The 25,523-nt window shown below is 43.3% G+C and overlaps 1 protein-coding gene across 2 annotated transcripts in view; it reads left to right on the top strand.

Annotated features, from left to right (window-relative positions):
* Window positions 1–25,313, top strand: part of SHLD1 (shieldin complex subunit 1) — a 92,914-nt gene extending 67,601 nt beyond the window's left edge. For both annotated transcript variants that reach the window (XM_032351364.1, XM_032351365.1), the window contains one exon: window positions 24,393–25,313. In XM_032351364.1, the coding sequence (XP_032207255.1) occupies window positions 24,393–24,835 (443 nt within the window). In that variant the 3' untranslated portion in view covers window positions 24,836–25,313. The remainder of the gene's footprint in view (window positions 1–24,392) is intronic.
* Window positions 25,314–25,523: the final 210 nt, after the last annotated feature.

Below are 25,523 nucleotides of genomic sequence, written 5' to 3' on the forward strand. Positions count from 1 at the left end.
GTAATAGGATATCCTAGTTAGAGCCAGGAACAGGCAAAAGCACAGATGGGCCCTTAATTCTCAGATAAACCACTACATCTATTTGTAGTATCTCCAAAAGCCGAACATTTGTATCCCCTGCAACCCAGAATTTCTGCTCCCAGATACATACCCAGCAGAAATACATTCTTACGTTTATGGAAAGACAGACATGGGAATAGTCATAGCAGCACCAATTATAATAGCCATAACGAGAAACTACGCACATGCCCATCATCTGTAGAATGGATAAGTAAGTTCCTACAGTGGAAAATGAACAGACTGCTACTCTGTATAACAACAGTGTGGAGCCTACTTTAAAAAAAAGTTACAAATATATCAATTTGCACATTGGGCATAGCTATAATTTTTTTCAAGATTTTATTTATTTGAGAGAGAGAGCATGAGTCAGTGGGGAGGGTCAGAGGACAGGGGAGAAGCGACTCCCTGCTGAGCTCACTGTGAATGCAGGGCTTGATCCCAGGACCCCAGGATCACCTTCTGAGCCAAAAGCAGACGTTTAACCAACTGAGCCACCCAGGCGCCCCTGGGCATTGCTATAATTTTTTAGCTGATTCATTACAAAGCCAGTGACACTTCAACAAAGGTTAAGGGTACACAAGTACTGTACTGCTTTGTCTTGAGGCAGAACCACGTTATCTACCAGAGGAAACCACTGGGACACTTCAGCCTAGCTGTGATTTTTTTTTTTTTTTTTTTTTTTTTTGGTGGAGAACCATGGGAGGTTCTCCCCTACCTTTCGCGCCCAGCCCTAGTTTCCCAGTTCAGTGAAATCTTTATGGGACCTCTGACCTCCTCTATTCTCTTATGAGCTCCGATTACAGCCATCATCAGAAGAACCAGGTTACGGTTAAGAGTTCTCTAGGTGGTTTATGTCTTCTGATTCCTTCTTGACTGAGTTTGTCCAGGCTGACAGCTCCAGCTTCCATTTCTCCATCCAGGGTCGGGCATCTGTGGACGTTTGATAAATATTTGACAAATGACTGTTGCTCTTGAAGATGCAGGGACATGAGCAGAGGCTCTGCCCGAGGCAGGGCAAGCATTTGCTTTTAAGTGGCCATGGTTGTATTGCTTCAAATTGTCTCAATTTGATTTCTCCCATCCCTTTGATCTCTCTCTCTTTAAAATTTTCTTGTTTACGTGTTTGTTGTCAAAGACTGGGAATTATGAAAAGGCACGCAGAAGTAAAGGAGAAACACCCATAAGCCTTCCATTCAGAGGAAAAAACTCTTTTACTGTTTTGCTATATTCTTTGTTTGTTTTTGCTATAATGCCATTGCTTTCATGATCCCTGCTCTCACCTCCCTTTCTTTCATTTCTTTTATTTTTTTTTTAATTTTATTTATTTATTTGACAGACAGAGATCACCAGTAGGCAGAGAGGCAGGCAGAGAGAGAGAGTCAAGCAGACTCTCCACTAAGCAGAGTGCCTGATGCAGGACTTGATCCCAGGACCTTGAGATCATGACCTGAGCCAAAGGCAGAGACTTAACCCACTGAGCCACCGGGCGCCGTTCTTTGATTTCTGAAGAGTAATGGAAATGAGTCAAGCAAAGAAACTCCTCGCATTTTTAAAATTTATTTTATCTTATTTTTAACCACTCCACATTTTTAAAGGGTTCTCAGGCTAGAAACCATGCACTCTAGTTCCTGCCTCCGTTTTCCTGACTCTCCATATGCTAAGGTGTGGCTTAGCTTAAGAACTGAGCTTTTGTGCCTTGCTACAGAATAGCACAGCATAAGGTGTAACTCAGGCTTCTCTGAGCCCCGGCTTCGAGTTCTTAGATTAGCTTTTTGGGTGCATATATCATACTCCGAATCACGGAGAAGAACTTAAGAGTTCTTCCAGGATAGAACTAGACTGTTTCCTGATGTTATAGCCCTCAGCCTCATCCTGAAAGCAGGATGAGAGCTTTTAAACGTCTTTGACTTCATCATCTTCCAGACTCTGGAAATGCATGAATCCTAATTCTTTGCCTGAGAATCAGAACAGAAGAGTTGCCTCTCTAGGTAGAGATTTCTGGGCTTTTGTCCTAGGCTGCCCTGTTCTTTCAGTTTCTGGAACCACGGGGTGATCCCCTTCCCTCCACCAGTGCTGTGTCGCTGATGCACCTGTCTTCCTCTTCATGACCCCAAGCTCCCCATCCGTCACCTGGAGCACCCATGGGCACATGCCATGCCGTGTCTACACACTTGTTTTTCCTCCCAAAAGACACTCCTGTGCTTGTCTCTTTGACTTTCTTCCATTTTTCTCCTCTAGACTCCTCAAGCGTTGTCCCTCCTTTCTCTTTAGACTCCTGAAGTATTTAAATGATACTCGTTTAAATAAGATTAGTCATTGGTAAGAAGGACAATCCTCCCATAACACCAACAGACTATTTCTCTTGACCTTTAAAATACCTTAATGGGCACATTGTTAGGTTTGTTCAGCTCTGCTCAGGTTGGGCCCCATGTGACAGTTGCATTATCTCTAAGCCTGTAAATGATTGTCCTGGACAGAAGCCATCTACAGGGAGACCCCTGCTGCATGGTGTGTGTACACAACAAACAGAGACAGAGAGAATAGTTTTAGAAAATCTAGTTACCAAAATAATTATAGAAAAGAGAAAAGAAATCTGTAGTGTTTGGATTCGCACCTTTATCATTTCCTTCTTGACTAACTCTTGGCCTATGTTCAGTTACCTGAAGTGGCCCTGTAATCTTCATGTAAGATGCACCTGCTGTCCTTGGCAGTGAGGAGACAAGACTTCACGTGTCTTTACATTAGATACCCTTCCACTTGGTGATCCTTGAAATGCAGATACATGCTGAGGGCAAATTTGTAGACATAATTTTATGTTATTATGCTCAGTGTTTGGGAAAGCAAATGGGCTCTCAGGAGAAGTCTCAGATAGCTGCCCACCAGGAGGGAGGTGTAGGTATGGTGGAGACTTTCTCTCTCTGGGTGAGTGGCTCTCCTTTCCTGGGAGTACTTTTCTTCAAACATGACTTTCCAAAGTTAGAAAGAAAAATTTTTTTTGACAGAGACAGTAACAGCATATAACTTTAATGCAGAGGAAGAACTGGGGATGTGATCATCTCTGTTGTGATACAGAAAAAAACTTACTACAAACTTATCCAGCTGGGTTGCATTCTGATTGGACTCATTCTTTGAGTAAAATAGCTTTCTTAGGTTTTCTGTTGGTTGGTTTGCTTGTTCTTTGGCTTTCTTGTTTTTAAATTAAAAGTAATCTAGGGGTGCCTGGGTGGCTCAGTGGGTTAAGCCTCTGCCTTCGGCTCAGGTCATGATCTCAGGGTCCTGGGATCGAGCCCCGCATTGGGCTCTCTGCTCAGCGGAGGGCCTGCTTCCTCCTCTCTCTCTGCCTGCCTCTCTGCCTACTTGTGATCTCTGTCTGTCAAATGAACAAACAAAATCTTTTTTTAAAAAAAGTAATCTATAGTTATTATGAAAAAAATCTGAGTAGAGATGGCTGAGAAGAGTAACAATAATGAGAACTACAGTTAGCATTTACGGAGGACTCAGTCGTGCTTCCCCGTTCTGCTTCATTTCATCGTCCTCCAGTTCTGTGGGTGAGGTTCGGTTATAAGCTCATTAATGGGAGCGCCTGGGTGGCTCAGTCAGTTAAGCGCCTGCCTTCAGCTCAGGCCATGATCCAGGGATCCTGGGATCCAGTCCCCCCATTGGGCTTCATGCTCAGCGGGGAGCCTGCTTCTCCCTTTGCCTGCTGTTCTCCCTGATTGCTCTCTCTCTTTCTGGAAAATAAATAAATAAAGTCCTTAAAAAGAAAAAAAAAAGCTGGTTAATGTTTTTAACCCTGCCATCTTGAACTTGTTGGAAAACCAAGTCCCCTTTCTCGTGGAACACCTGCTCTGCCTGTTAGGACGAAGGTGGTGTTCTGCGGACACCTTTCAGGAAAAGAGAGGTTCAGCAGTCTCACTAATGAGGGCCAGGGCTGGGACCAGATGCAGCTGCCTCCCTTTACAGCTCCCTCTATCACCACTGGCTTTCAGAATCTTCTGCTAGTTGTGTCGTTGGTGATTTGGGATCTTCCTTCCATGTTAAAACCGAGAGCATTATATTAATTCATTTTTCTGACGTGCTAAAACCAGTTTCCTCAGCCCTGGTGTCCCACTAGAGACAGGACAAGGACCCTAGCTCTAGGAGGTCACAATCAGATAAGAAACCAGACACACACAAGCTTTCAGTAGTAGGAGGGAAGAGACACTAAAGAGACCATATACAGAGCACTGCGGGTTCTAGGAAACAGGCCAGCCAGCTGCACCTGGGGAACTGGGGAGGCTCCACAGATGAGGGGCTCAGGCACCGGGCCCCCAGGAGCAGTGGAGTCCCAGGTGCCCCAGGCCAGTAAGGGGGTAGTTAAGACCATATTTGGCCGCATGCAAGTGGCAGGGCTTTGAGCAGGGTGCCCAGTGAGGAGCAGATGGTGTTTAAAGTCAGCTCTGAGTCACTCTTTGAAATTACAGAAATTCAAGGAGAAGGATTTGGAAGGCCTCCAGCCAGCTCTGTGACCTTCTAGTCCCTCAGTAATCATTTGGTGTCTAGCTCAGAAATGGGAGTTCTCTGCAAAAGTGGGTCGTCCAGGAAAAGTGGCCAAATGATTTCAAGAGAAGGAAAGAGTTCTTGTGCCTTAGCCTGTGAACCACTGGGGTAACTCACTCTCCTGAAGGACGTATTACCAGCGAGTTGCCCTGCTGGGCGGCTTTGACCCAGGCCCCATTGCTGTGGGTTCTCAACTCTTGCCCCATCTCCACAAATGACTGGATAAAGGTTACATAAAACTCCCAACTCAGGGCTGGAAGATACTTGTCTTCTCCATGTGAACGCGTTTGAGATGGAAACTATATTTTCCGTCGAATGATTTTCTTGTTGCCTTGGCAACCGGTTGGGTTTTTTTTTTTTCCCCTAAGCTTTTGATTTTTCTCAACAACACGAGCTGCTTCCTTTGATTTAGCTCCGATGTGTGTACAGATTTCTATCTTATTCAGGGAGTCTCTAGTGTAAGTGTTTATGAGGTATGGATTTTTTATTTTGCACCATCCTCACAAGGTTGAACAGTGTTAAATACTTTCACATAATTGTTAGACTGCCTGATTAAACCAAAGGCAAGTCAAAGTGATTTTTGTTTGTTTGTTTTTATAAGGTATCACTAAATATTTTAATGTTATGCTTTTTAACATCTCTGACAAGGTCTAGGTGGAAAATTTTTTTTAAATATTTTTATTTATTTATTTATTCAAAGTAAACTCTGTGCCCAATGTGGGACTTGAACTCACGACCCCGAGGTCAAGAATCACATGCCCTTACTTATATGGGAAATTATTTTCATACATGATAAATGTACATCATTCTTTTCTGTCTCCTCCTTCTCACTGGGCTCGTGGCTGGTTCTTAGCTTTGTTAACCTGTTCCCATCTCAGGGACTCAGCATGCACCATGTCCTCTGTCTGGACTGTACCACTCAGATATTTGCATTGCTTCCTCCCTCCTTCATGGCATTTAAGGCTCTGGTTAAGTGCCACCTCCTCCAAGAGGGCTTTCTGGACCTTCCTGTCTAAAAGAGCATCTTCATCCATCACTCTGGCCAGTTTGGAGATTAAAGGATCCATCCTTGGAAAACCTGAATGAATTATCAATCAGTCCCCCTGTATGAAGCCCACCAGTCTATAAGCTGTACCCATGGCAAGGGCTTCAAAATCGCTTTTTTTTAAAAAAATATTTTATTTATTTGACAGACAGAGATCACAAGTAGGCGGGGGGGGGGGGGGAAGCAGGGTCCCCGCTGAGCAGAGAGCCTGATGCGGGGCTCAATCCCAGGACCCTGAGACCATGACCTGAGCTGAAGGCAGAAGCTTAACCCACTGAGCCACTCAGGCGCCCCCAAAATTGCTTTTTAATGCCACACCCTTAAATGATGAACACTCAGCCCAGAAGCCCTCCAGATAGTTGCAGGAAACCTCCGTCTCAACACAGAGAGTCCAAGACTAGTAAGAAATAAAGGAATAAAGCTCTCCTTCTGTGCACATGTCTGGTAGTGTTTGATGTGCATTTGATTAATAGGAGATTTAGTCCAACATGTGGCCCATGTTCTTGGCTGGCAGGCCCATTTGTTTAACCAAATCCATTTTCACTTGCACACAGAGTAATTAACTCAGACTCACTTTGTCGGAAGTCATGCTGAAGACATTTATCATTTCCTTCTACACCATGGAGACTATTGGGCTGTGGCTTGGAGTTGTTGAGGCTGTATGCTCATCAAAAATGGAGTAGATGCCTGTGATACTAAATTGACTTTTTAATTACTATAGATTTAATGACATCCCTCTGCCATGCACTTAATCTTCAGCAAATATTTACTCTTCCCAAACTGGCAGATTTGCAGTTTATAATTTGTCATGTCAAATGAAGCATTTCTCTTTCCCCTGCCCCTAGAAGGATCGCTTTTCAAAATTACAGTTTTTTAAGAATAGCTGACATAGTCCCCTTTCTGAAGAACTTTCAACATTTCCATCCTGTGATTTGGAACTGACTCTTCTCACTCCTGTCAACCTTAGTCTGTATTTATTGATCTATCTATTTTAGATACATTAATGTTTTTATTCTGTTATCTAGGTCATTTGCATAGAGAGAGATGGGTGGGTGGGGGAGTGGATGGATGGTTGGATGGATGGGTGGGTGGGTGGGTGGATGGAGATAGATGGACAGACCAAACTGTATTAAAGATGTGTGGAGATATAGTTTCAGATAACAGAGGATACATCACAAGCTTTAGTCACATGGTTTCCAGTTGATAAGAGCTATGTAATAGCTTTCTGAGCAGAAGCTAAATAACCATCATTCTATTACATCCAACATAGTTTCCCAGAATTTTTGAGGAAAATGGAATTAGTTAGATATTCCATTAGAAAGTCCTAAAATAACTTCAGGATACTTGTAAATATTCTTTTAATTTGTACCATGGAACTAGTGTGAGGAGCTGGAGTTGGAGGTAGTTGTTGAAGGCTGGGTGTGGATATCTTTGGTCACTGGTGATAGGACATTTTCAACAACCCTCCCTGGCAATACTTGAGAACACCTTCCAACCCAAAATTTAAATGGTCAAGTAAATTAATATATTTCTGAATTATGAAGATGAGAAACTGAGATTTAAAATTCTAGAGGTGATGTCAGGATTAATGAGTATAGCTGATATGAACATGGAAGTTTGTACATCAAGACCTGGAGACCTCACACCTATGAGCTTGCCTGTGCCCTGTACTATTATTCTCTTATTTGCCTTCATAGTGTTTAAGGCCATGCTTCCTGAGTTTCAGTCCTGACCTTGCCACTTACTAGCTGTGTGTCTTCGACCAAGTTTCATAATCTGTGCCTCAAGTTAATTATCTGTGAGTCTATCAGTGAGCTCACTCTATGCCTAGTCCAACCTCCTCTTCTTAGAGAGAATGGAAGTTCCCATTTTTGGAATCTTTCATAGCTAGAGTTCTGGATGTGAATTAGATCTGCTAATCAAATGCATTCCCATAACCATTCAGATTCAGACCTAGGTTATGTGGGAAGAGAGTTGGGCATGGGACATTCATTTTTAGCTGGGGTGGATAATGTCTGAGGCAGCATGGTCTGGAACCAGCAACTGATGGCTTTCAGATTCAACAGGAGCTTCCTGATTGGGAAGTTTCCAGATTGTAGCAGAAGCTGTGTTAACTTGGAGCAGCATCTGTGGCAGCAGCTTCCTAATTGTTTAGGTTTCAAATAATGAAGAGCCTGAGCCCCTTTGGCTGATTTGGGGAGTAATCCCTCAAAGTTCAGCCTAGAGTCTTTTGAGAGCCTAGGGCTCTCCCAACAGCAGGGTGTACTGTGGTATACTTCTAACCATCTCTCTTTCTTCTTCGAGTAGCCAAAGTCATTTATGTCGGCCTTACCTAAATATCAAGAGCAGTCCACTTAGCTTGTAGATTTGTTGATAGAGTTAATGAGGTAAAGCATTTACAGTGCTTAGAACATCTGGCATGCTTTTTCTTTTTTAAAATATGCTTCGGGCTCTTTCTGACCCTAGTCAATTATACACCTACAACCATGAGTAACACATATTTATTAGTTTGTTGGTTCATTCACTTATTCATTTGTTCATTCATACATTCATTCATATATTCATTGAAACAGATATTTGCTGAATGTTTAGAATGTTTATTCTAATCAAGAGATGTTCCTGCTGTCCTAGGGTAATGGCTACAACCTAAGTGAACATTAGAACCATCTGGGAAGGTTTTTTTAAAACCTTAATGTCTGGGCGCCTGGGTGGCTCAAATGGTTAAGCACCTGCTTTCGATTCAGATCATGATCCCAGGATCCTGGGTTTGTGTCCCGCATCGGGGGGCCTGCTTCTCCCTTTGCCTTTTTCTCTCTCTCTCATGAATAAATAACTAAAATTTAAAAAAAAAAAAAACCTTAATTTTTATGCAACATCTAGGACTTACTGAAGACAGGGAGTGTGTGTGTGTAGATATTTTCTTTCTCTCTCTCTCTCTTTCTTTCTTTTTTTCTGAGAGAGTGTGGCCTGCACACCTGGGGAATGGGGGAGGGGCAGAGAGAGGGAAAGAATTCCCAGGAGACTCCACGCTGGGCGCAGAGCGCAACAGGGGAGCAATTCCATGATCCCGAAATCAAGAGTTGAACACCCAACCAACTGGGCCACCCAGGCACCCCTGTAGATATTTTCTTAATTGAGATACTATTTTCATACAATGTGTTACGGCTTGGTGGATTTTTACATATGTATACACCCAGTTAACCACTATCCAGATCGAGATACAGAGAAACAAAAAATGTGCATGAAAGATTTACCGTGTGCATGGGTTTTGGGAGTGCTTTTCTTAGAAGCTAAAGTTTCAAATGCATTTGAGATTTTGCTACTCAGAACTCAAAAAAAAAAAAAAATGTAGTCCTCTGGAATAACCAGTATAATCAGGTTACTTTTTCTTTTTTTCTTTTTCATACTCCCCTACAAATTTATGTCCCCTTCTAGATTTATGGAAGAAAATGATTTCATTTACATGTGAAATGAAATTAAGGAGGACCTTAGGTAACAGAAAATTGCAAAATAGCTATAAAGCACTAAATGTTACCAGTAGTAACTTTGTGAGTCAAAACCTCTGTCTCTGTTTATCCTATGATTGGCATAGTTTATTGACTATGAGAAACTAAGCTATAGAGCTGCTTTTGTGTGGTCTCTTCAAAGAGAGTGAATATCATGAGTGAAAAATTAATTATTTTCCCTTTTTTCAAAATAGTGTTTGGAACCAATGACTGCATAATTAGTATTGCTAGGCTGAGGCCACCAGAGCAACAGGCATTAGCTGAGTTAGGAAGATAAACTTGGTAATTATTTGAAAAGCAAATGGAAATAGTTGATTGCAGAGAGAGAAAATGTCATCTGCAAAACAAAACATTGAGAGCATCTACATTTTTTATAAAACCAATGAGAACAACTTTGATGTTGAATTATTTTGCATAATTGGCTCATTACAGAATGAAACTTTCAACACAAAATGTACAGTGGACACTTTTAAGTTGGTCACATGTGAGTTGGAATCAAAGTGTAACACTGGGACCCTGTTTCAAGGAGAACTGCTCCATATTAGGGAATTAAACAGATTCACATCACCAAAGGAATAGAAAACATGAAAATTCTCTGTGGCTCATTTCTCTGCCTTCAGGCAAACTCTCCATAAATTAACCTAGGTATTGTTCATTTTGGGTGTTCTTAAAGAATGAACTTTGGACTGGGGCGGAAGGGGGTGGGGGGGGCAATCTGGCTATGACAATTATTTTTGTGTTGATCTGACCAGGGAAGAGAATTATCTCCTCACCATTTCCTGAGTGGTCCTAGGCTGGCAGTTATGTCTGTTACAACTTGAAGGTATTATTCCACAGCCTTCTTTTCTTTCTTTCTTTTTTTTTTTTTTTTTTAAAGATTTTATTTATTGATTTGACAGAAAGCAAGCACACAAGCAGGGGAAACAGCAGGGAGAAGGAGAAGCAGGCTCCCCACTGAGCAAGGAGCCTGATTCAGGACTCAATCCCAGGACCCTAAGATCATGATATGAACTGAAGGCAGACACTTAACCAGCTGAGCCACCCAGGCTCCCCTACTCCCCCACCTTCTTGCTTCTATTGTTACTGTCCAGACATCAACCGTCAACTGAATTGTCATTCGTTTATGGGGAATCTGTCTTTTTTTACTGGGTGGTTGAGGAATTTTTATTTTTCCTTTTGACAATCTACAGTTTCATCTCATGCTTAGCAACTGGGGTTCTTTTTATTTATCCTGCTTGCAGAACATGGTGATTGCTAAATGTGAGGATTCATGCTTTCCTCAGTTCTAGGAAATTTCTAGCCGTTAACTCATTGTGCATTCATTGCCTTTTCCCCATTCCCTCTCTTGTGTCTTTCTGAAATTCCAATTAGATGCACGTGGGACCATTTCACTTTGACTTACATATCTCTTCATTTTTTTGTTTTGGTTTCTCCATCTCTTTGTCTGTGCTAAATTCTGAATAGTATCTTCAAATCTGATTTCTATTTTCTAATTCTCTTTCCAGTGGTGTTTAACCCATCTACAGTGGTATAAATACCTAGTATCATAATTTTCCATTTTTCTAAGTTATTTTTGTTTCTTTTTCTGATTCACTGATTTAGTTTTTGAAGTCTCTTGTTCCTAACTCAGACTTCTTTATTTCTTATTTCTTTAACATATGAAACATACTTGTTTTATATTCTGTGACCATTGACTAGTATCTAAAGTTTCTGTGAGATTTATTCTGGGACTGGCTCCATTGCCTCATTTCAGTGTGCCTTTTGTGACTATTGTTTTTTTGTGAGCTCCTGTTCACTGGAATTTTATGTACAGGGTTTCTTTTGACATTTGAGTGAAGGTACATTCCTCTAAAGAGAATTTGCCTTCGCTTTCTCTAAACAAATAAGGACACATTACTCTGGAACCAGCCTGAAATAAATTCCTGGCTGGGGGTTTTCAGACCATAAAAATAGTCTTAATTCAGGCCACAAACACAGGTAAGGTCAGGCTCATAGTTGAATCTCCCCAGGAATGCTTCCTTTTTTTTTTCTCTCTCTACCCAGGGCCAAAGCCAAGACAAACAAGTTTTCTTACTAGGACCCTTGACAAGGCATTTTTTTTCTCTAGTTCATCTTGAGGGTGTAACTTCAGGGCTCTCAGCTTTATACAGTGACCTTCTTTCAATCCCCCCATCTTGCCCAATGCTAGACTCTATGTCCTGAAGCCTGAGTGCCAGTAAAGTTGATTTGCCAAATTCTGACACCAGCTCAGGTTCATTTACCTCTTGGAATATCCATTGTGATTTTGCTTTTGGTCTCTGAGGATTCCTCTTCCTTTATTCCTACTCAGTTGTGCATTTTAGAAGATTTAAAAAAAATTTTTTTACCCAGAATTTTTAGATGTTTGTCAACAAGGATTTTCATAATATCTTGCCCATCACATTTTTTGTTGTTGTTGAAAATATATAACTATCTCTGCCATCCTACTAGAGGTGTCCTTATAAAGCTGGAAATTCAATTCCATATTTGCCCCCACTACCAGCCCTTAATAATTCATGTTGGAAACATTTTCAATACAAATACTTCCTAAACACCTCATGTCTCATATTTTCTGCCTCTTCATCAGCCCCAGCTTTTATTTCTTTGCCATCTCTAAGGTCTTTCTCTGCATAGGTTGTATTATATTTGTTGTTTTTATTATTTAATTAATTATTTAATTAAAAAAATTTTTAAAGGTTTTATTTATTTATTTGACAGAGAGAGATTACAAGTAAGCAGAGAGGCAGGCAGAAAGAGAGGAAGAAGCAGGCTCTCTGCTAAGCAGAGAGCCTGATGTGGGCCTCTATCCCAGGACCCTGAGATCATTACCCAAGCCGAAGGCAGAGGCTTAACCCACTGAGCTACCCAAGTGCCCTTATTATTTATTTTTTAAAAAGGATTTTATTTATTTATTTGACAGAGAGAAGCACAAACAGGGGAGGCAGAGGGAGAGGGAGAAGCAGGCTTCTCTCTGAGCAGGGAGCCAGATGCGGGACTCCATCCCAGGACACTGGGATCATGACCTGAGCGGAAGGCAGATGCCCATATTTGTTGTTTTTAAATGTTTATGGCTTTCCCCCAGTTTCTGAGCTCTCTATATTTTCTGATGTTTGCTCCAGAAAAGAAGGCTCATAGCTTTGCCCTTCTTCAGAGTCAGCTACAAGTGGGGGAGGGCAAGGAGAGAGGGAAGTATTCACTCCCTTGGCACTCTTCTTAGTGTATTTCTCAGTCTTTATCTTGCCTTTTAAAATCTAACTCAGCACTACAGCTCTGACTCTGTCAGCAGTCATTCTGTGAACATAGATCTTTTCTGCCTAATTTCCCAGTCTCTTTGTTTGTTTGTTTGTTTGTTTGATGCAGTCTGTTTCTCCTTCTGCGGGGTATTTACTAACCTCAGCTTTTCCCTGAAGCTCTGCCCTTGATTCATAGGTTCCATCAAACAGGAAACCACCACCGCCATTAGGTCCTACAGGTTGAGTCATTTCAATCCCACCCACAGGCTAGTGGATGTGTCAGGGGACAGCTGGAGGGCCCCACCAGCCTGGGCTTCTGTGTTTGACACTCCCACACACCGAGGGACCTGCTGTTTCCACCCACGCTGGGATCATGTTTGCTTTGCAGAGCTTGCACTTGGGACCTCTCCGGAGTCAGTCCTAACCGTGAGATGGGTGATGTTTACCATGGTTTGCCCCGTCAGCTCTGATGCCAGGATGGGGCAGCAGCTGTTGGTCAAGGCGATGTCGGGTACGACGCGGGCTTACCTGGACTTTCCCTGTGATACGTGTCTATCCCTGCATGTAGATACACGAGAGCATTTACACTTCACTCTTAAAATCCTCAGGTGTAAATGACAAATGCCTTCATATTTATATGTAACATCACTGCTGCTGGGGCTGCTCTATGATAATAATGACAAAGTAGCTATTATTTATTAAGTGTGAACTGTGTGCTAGGCTTTATGCTAATAAAGCATTTAATTCTTACAACTATCCACGAGGTATGGATCATTATTATTACCATCCTCATTTTACGGAGGAGGATGTGAAGATTCAGAGATGTCAAGTGACTCGCCCCAGGTCACATAGCCCAGAAGCAGACACGTAGGCGCTCAAACCTGAGCCTTCTAAACCCCAGTCCATGCTCGCAATGCTCGCAAGCAAGTCCTCTATCAGGACAGAAATATTCAGATTTCTGATCTGTGATTATGAGCTGTTTTACAGAAGCTAGAACTTAAACCCACATTAGTTCTGCCCTATAAAGTACACTTCTGAAAGCATATAGTACCACACTGCCTGCCATTGCACAGAACTGGTTTTAGAATTCCTTTGTGAGAACCGCTTTCAGAACTAGTGTGTGGAATGTAAGAAAAGCAATCTCTTTTTGGAGATGAACTTTGCTTTTTACCTCATTTCATGTTTCCCTGCTTGATTACCGACATTATTGATCAACTTTTACTCCTAATGCCTTTTGACAATTTCCAAAAAGGTAATTCTGTCCTCCAAGGGTGGAGATTTGCCACCAATGAGGATGTCCAGGAGAAGCTTCCAGGAGGGGAAGCACTTCCTGAGAGGTTCCAGCATGTTCTCAGTGATGTCAGCATTTTGAATACAAGAGCTGGGCCTCCTGGGGTGGGTGGTTACTTTGAAGGGGGAGAGCTCAGCTATATCTTTGCCTTCTGGCACGTTCCTTACAATTCAACCTGTTACTTCACAGATGGACCTAAGGTCGGATCTGATGTGGAGTCAAGGCTATTTACACAAATATGCATCTAACGAAAACCCTGCTGTGTGTAGGAAAGCATCCGACTTTCCTTGCCTGTCAGTCTCAGCAAGTCTGCTGATGTCAACACGGGAACTGGCTTTGTTTTGATAAGGGCTCTGTTCTGTTCCTCTTTATCTCTGAAAATTAGGAAATATTGACTTGTGGATTTGGACAGATGGTGAGTAGGCCCCTGTTCCTCTTAAAGAAAAAAGAATCCGTTTTCTGCTTCCCCAGCAAAGGGAGATGAGCGTTCTGCTAAATATGTCTCCAGCAACACCTCAAGCATCATTTTTAAAGTCTTATTTTTTTTTCTTACAGTGAAGGTTAAGGTTAAAGTTTCAAGCCTCATCTTAATTAGCTGCTCACATTGAACTTAATTATGCTGAAGTAAACAATCGTATTCAAAATAGCAACGTTGCCATAGCAACCTAGACCAGAATCGTTTGATTTTCTTTTCTGCCCCTGATTGTGCCTTACTATCTAGGCCATGATATGAAATAAATCTGCTGAAATATCCCATGTAAAACGAGATTTTAAAAGGCATTTAGCAGGGGGAAAACATTTTTAAATGATTGCTTTAAGTGTTGCAGGGAAGCTCCTGATTCCCAATTGCTCCTGAAGGAGATTCTGTCTCAGGTTCTCTGGTCTGAGAGCCTCCCCTCTTGTCCCCTGTTGGGGTTCTGAATGCAGAACCGACCAAGAGCTATGCCCCAAAACCTGGACTGGCTCAGGGGATCCAAGTTCTTGTTCCAGCTCCAGCTCCAGCCCTCAGACTCTGGTCCTGAAAGTGCAAGAGCTGAACCAGCAAATCCCCCATGGCTTTTCTAGCTGCAAAGGGGTCAGGTTCTGATCCTTTAATTTGGTTACTGCTTAACAACCTGCAAAAGGAAGCTGTTTTAAATCAAGCCTCAGCTAAACCTTAATCTCCTTCTAAAGAAGAGAATGGTATTAAGCATTTTTAGGATCCAGGCCTGTGATTCCTCGGCTTTTACCAAAATCATCTAGGGAGAACACCCCTGCCTGGCTCGTCACAGCCAAAGTAGTCCTAATTATGGCAAATGTGAGCCACATGAAGAGTATTTTAAGGAAGAAAATTAATAAGCAGGTTAGCCTTGTCCGTGGTCTCATCACAGCCTCTCATGAAGTGATTCTGGAGACTTGGTCTTTGTCTCAATTTTCTTGTCTGCAAAATGAGACTCGGTGAGCCGGCTATTGGCCCGGCCCCTGGGTCCGCCTTGGCGTGTGACTTTTTCACTGAATGGAGTAGAGACACAGTATCACATTTTGGAGGTGATAAACTGATACTGCGAAGGTTGTCTTACTTGAGAAGATTTGCCATTAAAAGGAAAACAAACTCCGATCGAGGTCTTTTATCCAGCCTCAGCCTGGGATAATCTAGTCATGACCTCAGGTGCAGAAAAGTCAAAGACCGTGTTTTCTCTGTACTTCATCTTGTATGCCATTAAAAAGAAGACAGAAGAAAAGACAAAGTCCAATAGAGAAAGGGTAAAGAAGATGAATTTTTCACAGTATAGGAAGCACAAGTCGCCGCCAGGTGACTGGAGACAGGTCTGGAGAGTAGCTCGGCCACTTTGAGTGAGGAGGGAAATGTGACCCCAAGTAAGGAGACATATTGGATACACCCAACAGTGTCAGAGAGTTCGGCAAAGCTGTGGAGAAACAGGGTAACCCAGATCCTGCTGGTGGGAGTGCCCCAGCCACTTTGGAAAGTGATTTGGCAGGTTCTAGTGAAACTGAAAACGCACATTCCTTTCGACTCAGCAGTTCCACGACTAGATATAATTCTAGAGCAAGTACACCAGGAAGTAGGTATGGGGGGAGGGCTCACTGAAGCCTCATTTGTGACAAGGATAAGTTAGACACAGCCCACATGGCCATCCCAAGAGAATGAAATGGACGAAAAATAGTGAGGTATGTTCTTATAATACTCTAAAGCAGACTCATATGTCAACAATGGCAGGAAGGAAAAAATCATAAAGTGGAGTGAGAAAAAGCAAAACTTCGTATATGGAAAATAAAATGAAAATGACCATCACCCAAAGCAACATGGTGTTGCTTAGGGATACATAACATATGTCAGGTATAAAAATGGGCTGGAAAGGGCGCCTGGCGAGCTCCGTGGGGAGAGTGCGTGACTTTTGATATTGGGGTCGTGACTTCGAGGCCCACATTGGGTATAGAGATTATTCAAAAATAAACTCTTTAAGAACAAAGACATAAATAAATGGCCTGGAATGAATGAATTTCTGTGTAGAAGTGGTCAACTTTAATTAAAATATTTACTTCTTTTTTTGTTGTTTTGTTTTTATTTTAATGCCAGTGTAGTGAACATACAGTGTTATATTAGTTTTAGGTGAACAATAGAGTGATTCAACACATCTGGTTCTCATTACAACAAGCACACTGCTTAATCCCCATCACCTGTTTCACTCATCCCTAAAATGTTTACTTCTTTTTTTTTTTTTAAAGATTTATTTATTTATTTGTCAGGGAGAGAGACAGACAGCAGGCAGAAGGAAAAGCAGACTCCCCACTGAGCAGGGAGCTGGATGCAGGACTCAGTCCCACGACCCGGAGATCATGACCCGAGCCAAAGGCAGACAGACTGTTAACTGACTGAGCCACCCAGAATCCCCAGTGTTTACTTCTTAATAAGAAAAAAAGACTTGAAGCAAATATGACAATATGGTAACTGTCCGTTTAGAGTGGTGTGAACTTGGATATTCTATTTCTTTGTATTCAGAACATTTTAGTTTCCTAAGAAAATATAAAATGCCCAGGTACGAGTAAGATAGCTTACCAATCAGACGGCAGAGATCAGTCAGCCTTATTAATTGCCACGGGCACTTAATTTTAGGGCTCTTCACCGATCGCACATATTTTTGGTTTTTTCCAGCGTTCATTTTCATTCTCAGCAGTTGCCTTGTAGAGGACCCTAGCTTCTGCCCGGTGCATCTGTTCACCATTAGGAGGAAAGGTGACAGCATATGCCACCTCCCCTCTGGGTGATTCATCAGGATTAGCTCTCGGATGTAAACAAGTACTCAGACTGCAGTTTCAAACGCAGGGGACCAAGTACTCAGACTGCAGTTTCAAACGCAGGGGACCAGACCACCCGTCCTTTGAAGTGTGGATTTGGATTAAATAGCTTGATATCTGTGTCCTGCCCCCACCCCTTTATGAGTCTGTGGGGCTTGTCCTTTAAAGGAACAGTTGCAAATCCCAAATTGTACAAGCCGCAGATGGTAGGGTTGCTATGGGGCAAAAGGAAGCGTAAGCTTACTGATTTTTTTTGGTCATTAATTTTAGGCTATGAAAGAGACAGAAAGTAAGGTATCTTAGAACTCCAGTGCTGGTGTTAACTGCACCGTGGTGGAAAGTCATACGAGACCAGAAAGCAGAATCACAGTGACTTACTGATGGGATATAGTGAATTGAGTCCCTTTGCTTTCAGGGCAGAAACCAAACAGTTCTTGGACAGTAAGGGGGTAGGAGAAAGGACTGCTGTGAAAAGAAAGGGAGGGGAAGGAGAATTGTCCTGGAGGACAGCAGAGCAGAAAGTTTAGGAAAAAAATAAAAGTGTGTGGACATGTTATTATTTAACCCACAGACTGGGATTATCTCTGGCATCAAAACTCAGCCCTTGGGACATAGGGATGTATGGCAGGAACTTCTATGTGATGGCTGTATCATTATATATATATATATATATATATATATATATAAAACGAATCGTGGGATCCAGGGCCCTTTTGGGAGTGAAAGAGTGTGCTATTAATCATTAATTGAGACAACAGCCATAAACCTGGGTTGTCCTGGGCAAACTTCCCAGTCACCTTAGGGAGCACTGGTAGCCCTAGTAATCATGCACCTTTACATCTTTATTTGAAAATGAAACTCATCAAGTAAAATAAAACATCAATAAGTTTTCAATGTGTCTATCTCAGGCCAGCACTGCTTTAGGCCCTGGGGGTTGGGGGGCGGGGACAGCTGGCATCCAGACAAACAAATGCCATAAGCAGGAGAAGATAGACAATAAACAAACAAATCATGCCTTAGTAGATGCTGCTATGTTTACTTAGAAATGTAAGGCAGAGAAGGGACACAAGGACAGTCAGGGCCTAGATGAGTGAGGGAAATGCAATTTTAAGTTGTGTGCTCAGCAGTTGCTGAGCAGGACTGAAGGATCAGAAGACTGAATGATACTTTCTTCCTCCCACAGCAGGAGAATTTTCATCCTCATTCTTTGTTTAAATATTTTATTTGTTTGTCAGAGAGAGAGTGCGCACAAGCAGGGGGAGTGGCAGGCAGAGGGAGAAGCAAGCTCCCCTCTGAGCAGGGAGCCTGATAAGGGACACGATCGCAGGACCCTGGGATCATGACCTGAACCCAAGGCAGACTCTTAACCAACTGAGCCACCCAGGTGCCCCCATCTTTATTCTTTCCCAGAATTAGGCTTGGCCATATGAATTAATATTAGCCAGTGATATGTGCACTGACATGCCGGGGCTTTCCCAGTCACTGCCTGCTCCCCTGGGTTCTTTACCTTCTGCCGCAGGCACTAAGCAATGTTGAGGTGGTGGCTGGCCCACTGGCCTGGGTTCCAGGGTAAAGGACAAGCCCACACAGATCTACTGGTATGACACAGAGCTATAAGTAGTGAGAAACAATCCTTTATTATTTTAAGCCCCTGAGATTTGGCCCATGCTTGTTACGTAGCTGATCCTGACCGATACAGGAGCCCTCACGGAGAAGCTAACGTCTGAACCGAGACCTGAGGAGGAGAGGGAACCAACCAGTCGTGCAGATAAAGTGGAGAAAGCATGTTCCACGCAGAGGAACAGCAGGTGCCGAGGTTCTGAAGAGGGGGCTTGCAAGGGTCAGAAGAGAAGCCAGTTCCCGAGGCCATGATGCAGAGGTGTTGCCGCAGTCCGACTTCTGTGCAGCCTGTGGGGCTGGAGGTAGAGGACTGAATCTTGTTCATCCCGTGAGCCTGTTCACTCCTTTTTTCTTCCGCAGGGTATGGAGTGGAGTGGCAGAAGTAAGAGGAACATTAAGAGGGTAGGAAGGAAAAAAAGGTCTGGGCAGGGAGATGCAGCCTACAGAGCAGGGCTCCATAGGCAAGAGCCCTTACTGTTTGAAGAAGGATGCTGTCACCCACAGAGCGAGCCTGCGGGCCTCGGAAGTCTGCTGTCATAAAGGAGAGGAGACTGTGCTAATCTGTGACCATTAATGACTAGGACATGCCGCCTCCCCCACTCACTTTGTTCTTCCTACACACATGACTTTCTCAGAGCCACACAGAACCCGAGGAGCCTCCAACAGACAGACCAAGGCAGCGGGGCCACACGTGGGCGTGCACCGCGCACCGCCCTGAGGAAGGGGGCAGCGTTTCCTTTGAGGCAATGTAAAAGGAGACTGTATGAGCCACAATGCCTTATTTCCTTAAATCCTGATCGTTCTCTTCTTTTATTAAATCTTTGATTTCTTTTGGCTCAGTGCAGCCTTGAAACCCCAGATCCTCCCAGTTAGCAATCGTGAGTAAAAGAAAGTCTGAACAAATAAGGCAGAGTGGGCGGGCATTGAGGCTGGGGAGACAGAATGCTAAATATCAAATCCATTTAGGAAAAACTTGTTAAAGTTGAAAGCTAAAATGTTTCACAGAGATAAAATCCTGCTGCGCGGTTATCAACCACAGACGTAGCCATGGAAGATTCTCTACAAGAAACCCCCATTAAACATACGGGTTTCTAAAGGCTAATGGCGTCTCACAGAATGCAACCGTTAATCTCAAATCCTCCGTGCTCATTGATTGCCTGGGATTACTGAACAAACTACCATCCATAAGTCCTAAAGATATAAAAAGACTTCTAGGTTTGTAAGAATCCCAAACATCTGTATGTCAGCTGTTTTCTCTCCGGTCGAAAGGTAATTTAACCAACAGGTGCTCTGGTAGATAGGTGACCTTGAAACAATGCATGCAAAACATGGTCATACCCAGCGCCATCCTCCTGCCTTTCCTCTTGTCGATTCCTAAAGAAATTCTATTCGTGATGGAAGCAAATTGCGATCAAAAGGGAAATTCTACTCGATTTAGATAATGCCACAATCATTGGGACCTGGGCCCTTGCTGAGAAAAATAAAATGTTCTCAAGGTCTGAGAGGGGAGGAATGCATGGTACAAATGGGTGCCAGAAAAAGGTGCCTTGGGAGCCCAAAACAAAGCAATATATTACAGTGCAGCAGGATTCAGCATTCACTTCCTGCTCTTCCCAGAAATCATCCTTTGAGCCACTGTTCCTCTCAAGGGGTAAGAGGCATTATGGGCATTTTGGGGAGGATGACTCTTCGTTGTATGGGATCGTCCTGTGCCTTCTAGGCCATTTACCTCCTTGACCCCACTCACCCAATACAAGTAGCACTTTCCAATCACTGACACAAAAACATCCCCAGACTCTCCCTAGAGTAGACATTACTGTCTGAAGTTGAGAGCCCTACAAGTCTGGGATATGTTAATGTAAAAATAAGGTACAGTTTGAACTTGGCTGTGAGGATGCAGGAACCGACTGAGTTATCCAAGATCACCATGCTGTCCGTCCGCATGTAGGTGCATCAGGAAAAGAAAAGCGATTGACTCTATTTGCTGGCAAAGAAATCCCAGATGTCAGAAAGCCCGCAACAGCCACATGATTAGAGAGATAGCTTTGTTCTTGGTGGTAAAGCAAGTTTTAAAAGGAAATCAAAGATGGTAATGAGCTGGGGACAGTGTTCAAAAGAACTGATGTAGTAAATAACTCAACCCATGTTGTCATTTTCTTCTGGAAAAGGGAAGGAGGGTTTCTTTGAAGATGAGTTGCTTTCTGCTTGATGTTTACATGAAAAACCGAGGAGACAAGCCCGTGTTTTAGGCTCATTGGGTTCAAATCAAAGTTATTGACCAGTTCCTTAGCAAGTTCTGTTGTGCTATTAGGAGAGCTCTGTGTCAATGGCTGCCTCGGGTGACAGTTTTAGGAACCCCCCAGCTTTCTCGAGGTCACTGCCGAGGACCTTCTTTCTCCCTTCCACTCTTCCCATTGACACTTCTCAGCCCCTGTCTTCCTGTCCCTTCCCTTTTCTTCCCTTCCCTTATGTCCCCAGGACCAGATCATCTTTGGGGAAGAAGGTGGGAAAGGACAGCTCACCCTGCCATCATGGGACCCCTGGCCCGGCCCCTTCTCCCCTTGGCTCTGTAAGAGCCACTACCATTTGTTAGACAAGGACTGTTGGCCAAGCCCTGGACGAAGGCTCTTTTTTCATTTTTCTTAATATTAAAGTAGGCCGCCAAAGGAAGTCTTAATGATTATTCCTCCAGAGGTTTGTTTTCATGATTTTTCTTGCGAGAATCCCAAACGCACAGAAAACTTGCAAGTACAACACAAAGAACTTTTTTTCCCCCCACGAACTGTTTAAGAGTAAGTTGCCAGCATGATGCCCACCACCCTGATTTTCCTATGAACGAGGAGATAACCATAACCGAGTGAAACTTGCAAAATCGGGAAGTTTAACCGGGTTCATTCTTACCATCTAATCCTCAGCCCCCATTCAGGCGATCCCAGAAATGTTCTCTATAGCAAAGAGATCCAGGTGAAAATCATGTGTTGTGTTAAACTGTCATGTCTCTTTGGTGCCCTTCAGTGTGGAACAGCCTTGCTCACTCTTCTCTTGGGTCTCATGACCTTGGCACATCTGAAGAGTACAGGCCAGTCATTTTACAGAATGTCCCTCAATGGGTTTTGTCTGCCACTTCCCCAAAATTGGGTTTAGGTGATGCAGCGTTGCTGTGACTATCAGAGAAGTGGCTGGGGTCTTCATGTTGTGTCTGGTCAAGTGGCAACAGGATTTCTGTTGGTCCCATCACTTAGGTCACTTGATTGAGGTGATATGTGCCAGGTTTCTCCACGATGAAGTTATTCTTTTTCCATTTGTAACTGATAAGTATTTTAGGGGGAAGTACTCTGAGACTGCGAATACCCTGTTCCTCAGCAAACTTTCAATTACTTTATGAATTCATGGTTTTCTGTTTTAGTGAATGGTCTATCATTCGTTATTCTCATTATTGATTTTGATGCTCAAGTTGTTCCAGATGCGGCCAGCTGACCGCTTTCGAGCTGACCTCTGCTCTCCCCTTGACAAGCCCCCATCGGTATTTGAGCATTCTAGAACAAAGTACCCATCATGTACTTTCCTATAACCACCTTGGAATCAGCCATTCTTCAAGGTGGCTAAGTGCATTGTTGTTGGGCTACCTGTACGGTGGGCCCGTGAATGTCTGTCCATGTGTGGGCCTACATGTGTCTCCTACCATGTGTGTCCATATCCTTGGATGCTTTGGATTATCTACTTCTCTGTTCCTTGTCCAACCACAGAAGTTCTTGAAGAGAGACCATTTACTGACACTATTGTAGATGAGAAAGCAAAAGCTCAGCTCAGCAAGGTAGTATGCTGTCTAGCTGGTAACAAGACTAGAGGCAAAAAACCCCAAATCCCTTCTCCTTTAGTAAAACCACCGGCTGTAGCACACAACTTTTCATCATTAGCAAGTACAAATATTTTTATGATAGCTACTGATTGAGTTGGTGGGGGTGAGGGGGGTGGTTGTGGAATTAAAGGTAGTAATTTATTAAAGCTTATATCAGAGCAGAAAAGGAAAATATAATATTTTGATTTAAAGTATAAAATGTTAAAGAATAAAATGTATAAGAAATTCTGCAAATTATTTGTGTGGAATGTTTTCTAGAACATATTGAGAGGAAAGTCCTTTGTTTCAGAAGAGCTCAGAGATTCCTGTGTTAAGAATTAGGGTTCCTGGGGCACTTGGGTGGCTCAGTGGGTTAAGTCTCTGCCTTCGTCTCAGGTCGTGGTCTCAGGGTCCTGGGATCAAGCCCCACGTTGGGCTCTCTGCTCGGTGGAGAGCCTGCTTCCCCCTCTCTCTCTGCCTGCCTCTCTGCCTACTTGTGCTCTCTCTCTCAAATAAATAAATAAAAGCTTTAAAAAAAAAAAAAAAAGAATTATGGCTCCCAGAGAAGTACAGAAAGTGAGATCAGGGACTAGGGTTTGACTCCAATTCTGGCTTCATATTGTCTATTCTTAAGTCACTTAATTTGTGACTCTTTTACAAATCACAAAGGTGGTGATTTTAATTGAGAGATAAAGAGTCTATAGGATTACTGTAGGGAATAGAGAAAGACAATTTCTGAACTGTGTAAATACCCAGCACTGTCTACATTAGGGGTCTTTACTGCATTTGTGTCCTGGATCCCGCTGGCATCTGGTTTAAGATTTTATTTAAATTCCAGTTAGTTAACATATATTGTATTACTAGTTTCAGGGGTAGAATCTAGTGATTCATCACTTGCCTTGAACACCTAGTGCTCATTCCATCACATATCTGTCACCCACTTAATGCCCATCACCCAATTACTGCATCTCCCCCCACCTCCCCTCCAACAACCCTCTGTTTGGTCCCTATAGTTAAGAGTCTTTAATATATGCTTTGTAAATTAATGCTTAAATAATAAGATCTAATATCAGGACTAATAACTGCAGTAATTTCAAAGCACCGTATCTTAGTTTCCTTGGATCGCCATAACAAAATACCATAGACTGCGTGGCCTAAACAACAGAAGTTTATTTTCTCAGAGTTCTAGAGACCAGAAGTCTGAGATCACAGTGCTGGTATGGCTGGGTTCCAGGAAGGGCTTCCGGGCCTCAAGAAGGCCACCTTTTCCTTGTGGGCTCTCCAGGCCCTCCCCCAGTTCCTGCACATGGACAGAGAGAGAGAAAGAGCGAGATCTCTTCCTCTTTTTATAAAGCCACCACTGCTATCAGATTTGGCTTCTACCCTTACAACTTCATTTAACCCTAATAACCTCCTAAAAGCCCCATCTCCAAATATAGTCACATTAGGCAGCAGGGCTTAACATATGAATTTTGGAGAACCACAGTTCAGGCCATAGCATAGTGACAGGCATAAATGATATTTAAAAACGTCTTCTGCAGACTATAGGTGATATGAAAATAGCTGTGAGCTGTTGATAACAAAGTCATAGGTACTGCTGCTAATAGGTTTGTTGCCTACATTATGGGAGGACATGCTTAATTTCTGGGAGAGGTTAGTGAAAATGAAGATGTGATTTTGATCCCCATCTAAATTCACACCTACCCTGAACTTCTATGCAAAGACCATAGATGAAGAACTCCTGGAACATACAAATCAGATGTTCTTGTTCTGAGCAAACAAGTGGCATAATCCCTGGATAGTGGGAATCAATTCTGAAATCAGCTAATTGTGCCCATTATCAGTCACCCAAGAGAGTAGTAGGTGTGGTGAATTGAAGAAACATTGTCTGTTTTTGGCTCTTTAAAATATGTGTTCGAGTATTGGAATGTGTTTTGTCTTGCAGACACCAGTAACCTAAGTACCGAACAAAATGATTCCTGGACCTCTGAGAACTTCTGGCTTGACCCTTGTGTGAAGGGTCAGATGGAAACCACGGCAGAGGACGATTGGCTTCGGAAATCCCTGGATAGGTTCTATGAAATGTTTGGCCATCCCCAGCCAGCCGCTAGAAATCCACTCTCTGCATCAGTCTGCCGGTGCCTGACTCAGAAAATCAATGAACTGAAGGGCCAGGAGAACCAAAAGTATGCCCTTCGCAGTTTCCAGATGGCCCGGGTCATCTTCAACCGGGAAGGCTGTGCGGTCTTACGGAGGCATTCCAAGGACGCCCACTTCTACCCACAGGAAGAAGGAAGTGTGTCTCTGGATGATGAAAAGCCAACCCCGGGACTTTCAAAAGACGTCATTCGTTTCCTCTTGAAGCAGAACGTGATGAACGCTCTCTAAGATGCCCCCAGTGGTAAGGGCACGCATCGTGCAGGATGGCCCCATGGCCTGTGCTGTCAGTGCCTCCCCCATTGCCCCTGCGGCCTATCTGGCCAATCCTGTGCCTCCAGCCCCCCCCCCCCGCCCCCCATGAGTTGATGATACCAGAGCCACTTCAGCCCGCATGGAGAGCCAGCAGTGTTTGTGGGTTGGAGAGCCTCTCTGTTCACACCACCTCTCACCCCACCCTACCACTCCCTTTGACTTAAGGCCCAGACTGTCTGGCTGGGGAGCCCAAAAGCATAGCTTCCTTGCCCCAAGGAAGGAAGGACATGATCTGCCGCATAACATACTCTCCAGAGCTCCCTTCTGGATCAAACCAAGACTTGGGCTTCCCGGGAAATCACGCCTTGCTCAGCCTCTTCTGTCTCCCTGTCCTCCTTCTCCTGTTCACCTACTGGTGTTTCCTGGGAGCCTTAATAAAGCTCTTGCACCTGAATCCTTGACTCGGAGTCTACTTCTGGGAGAACCCAACCCGAGAGACGGGGTTTTTTTTATTAGATGTGGGTTTTTTTGAAGGCTTTAAATCTCTACACGGAATTAAGTACAAGAATCAGACCAAGCTGTAAAACAGAGGCCATGTGATTGAGATTGTATTTCCCAAAATAATATAAAGATTTAAATGCAGTTTAAGATGGATCACATGTTA

This window comes from Mustela erminea, chromosome 7 (assembly GCF_009829155.1).
Source record: "Mustela erminea isolate mMusErm1 chromosome 7, mMusErm1.Pri, whole genome shotgun sequence".
NCBI classification, from domain to species: domain Eukaryota; kingdom Metazoa; phylum Chordata; class Mammalia; order Carnivora; family Mustelidae; genus Mustela; species Mustela erminea.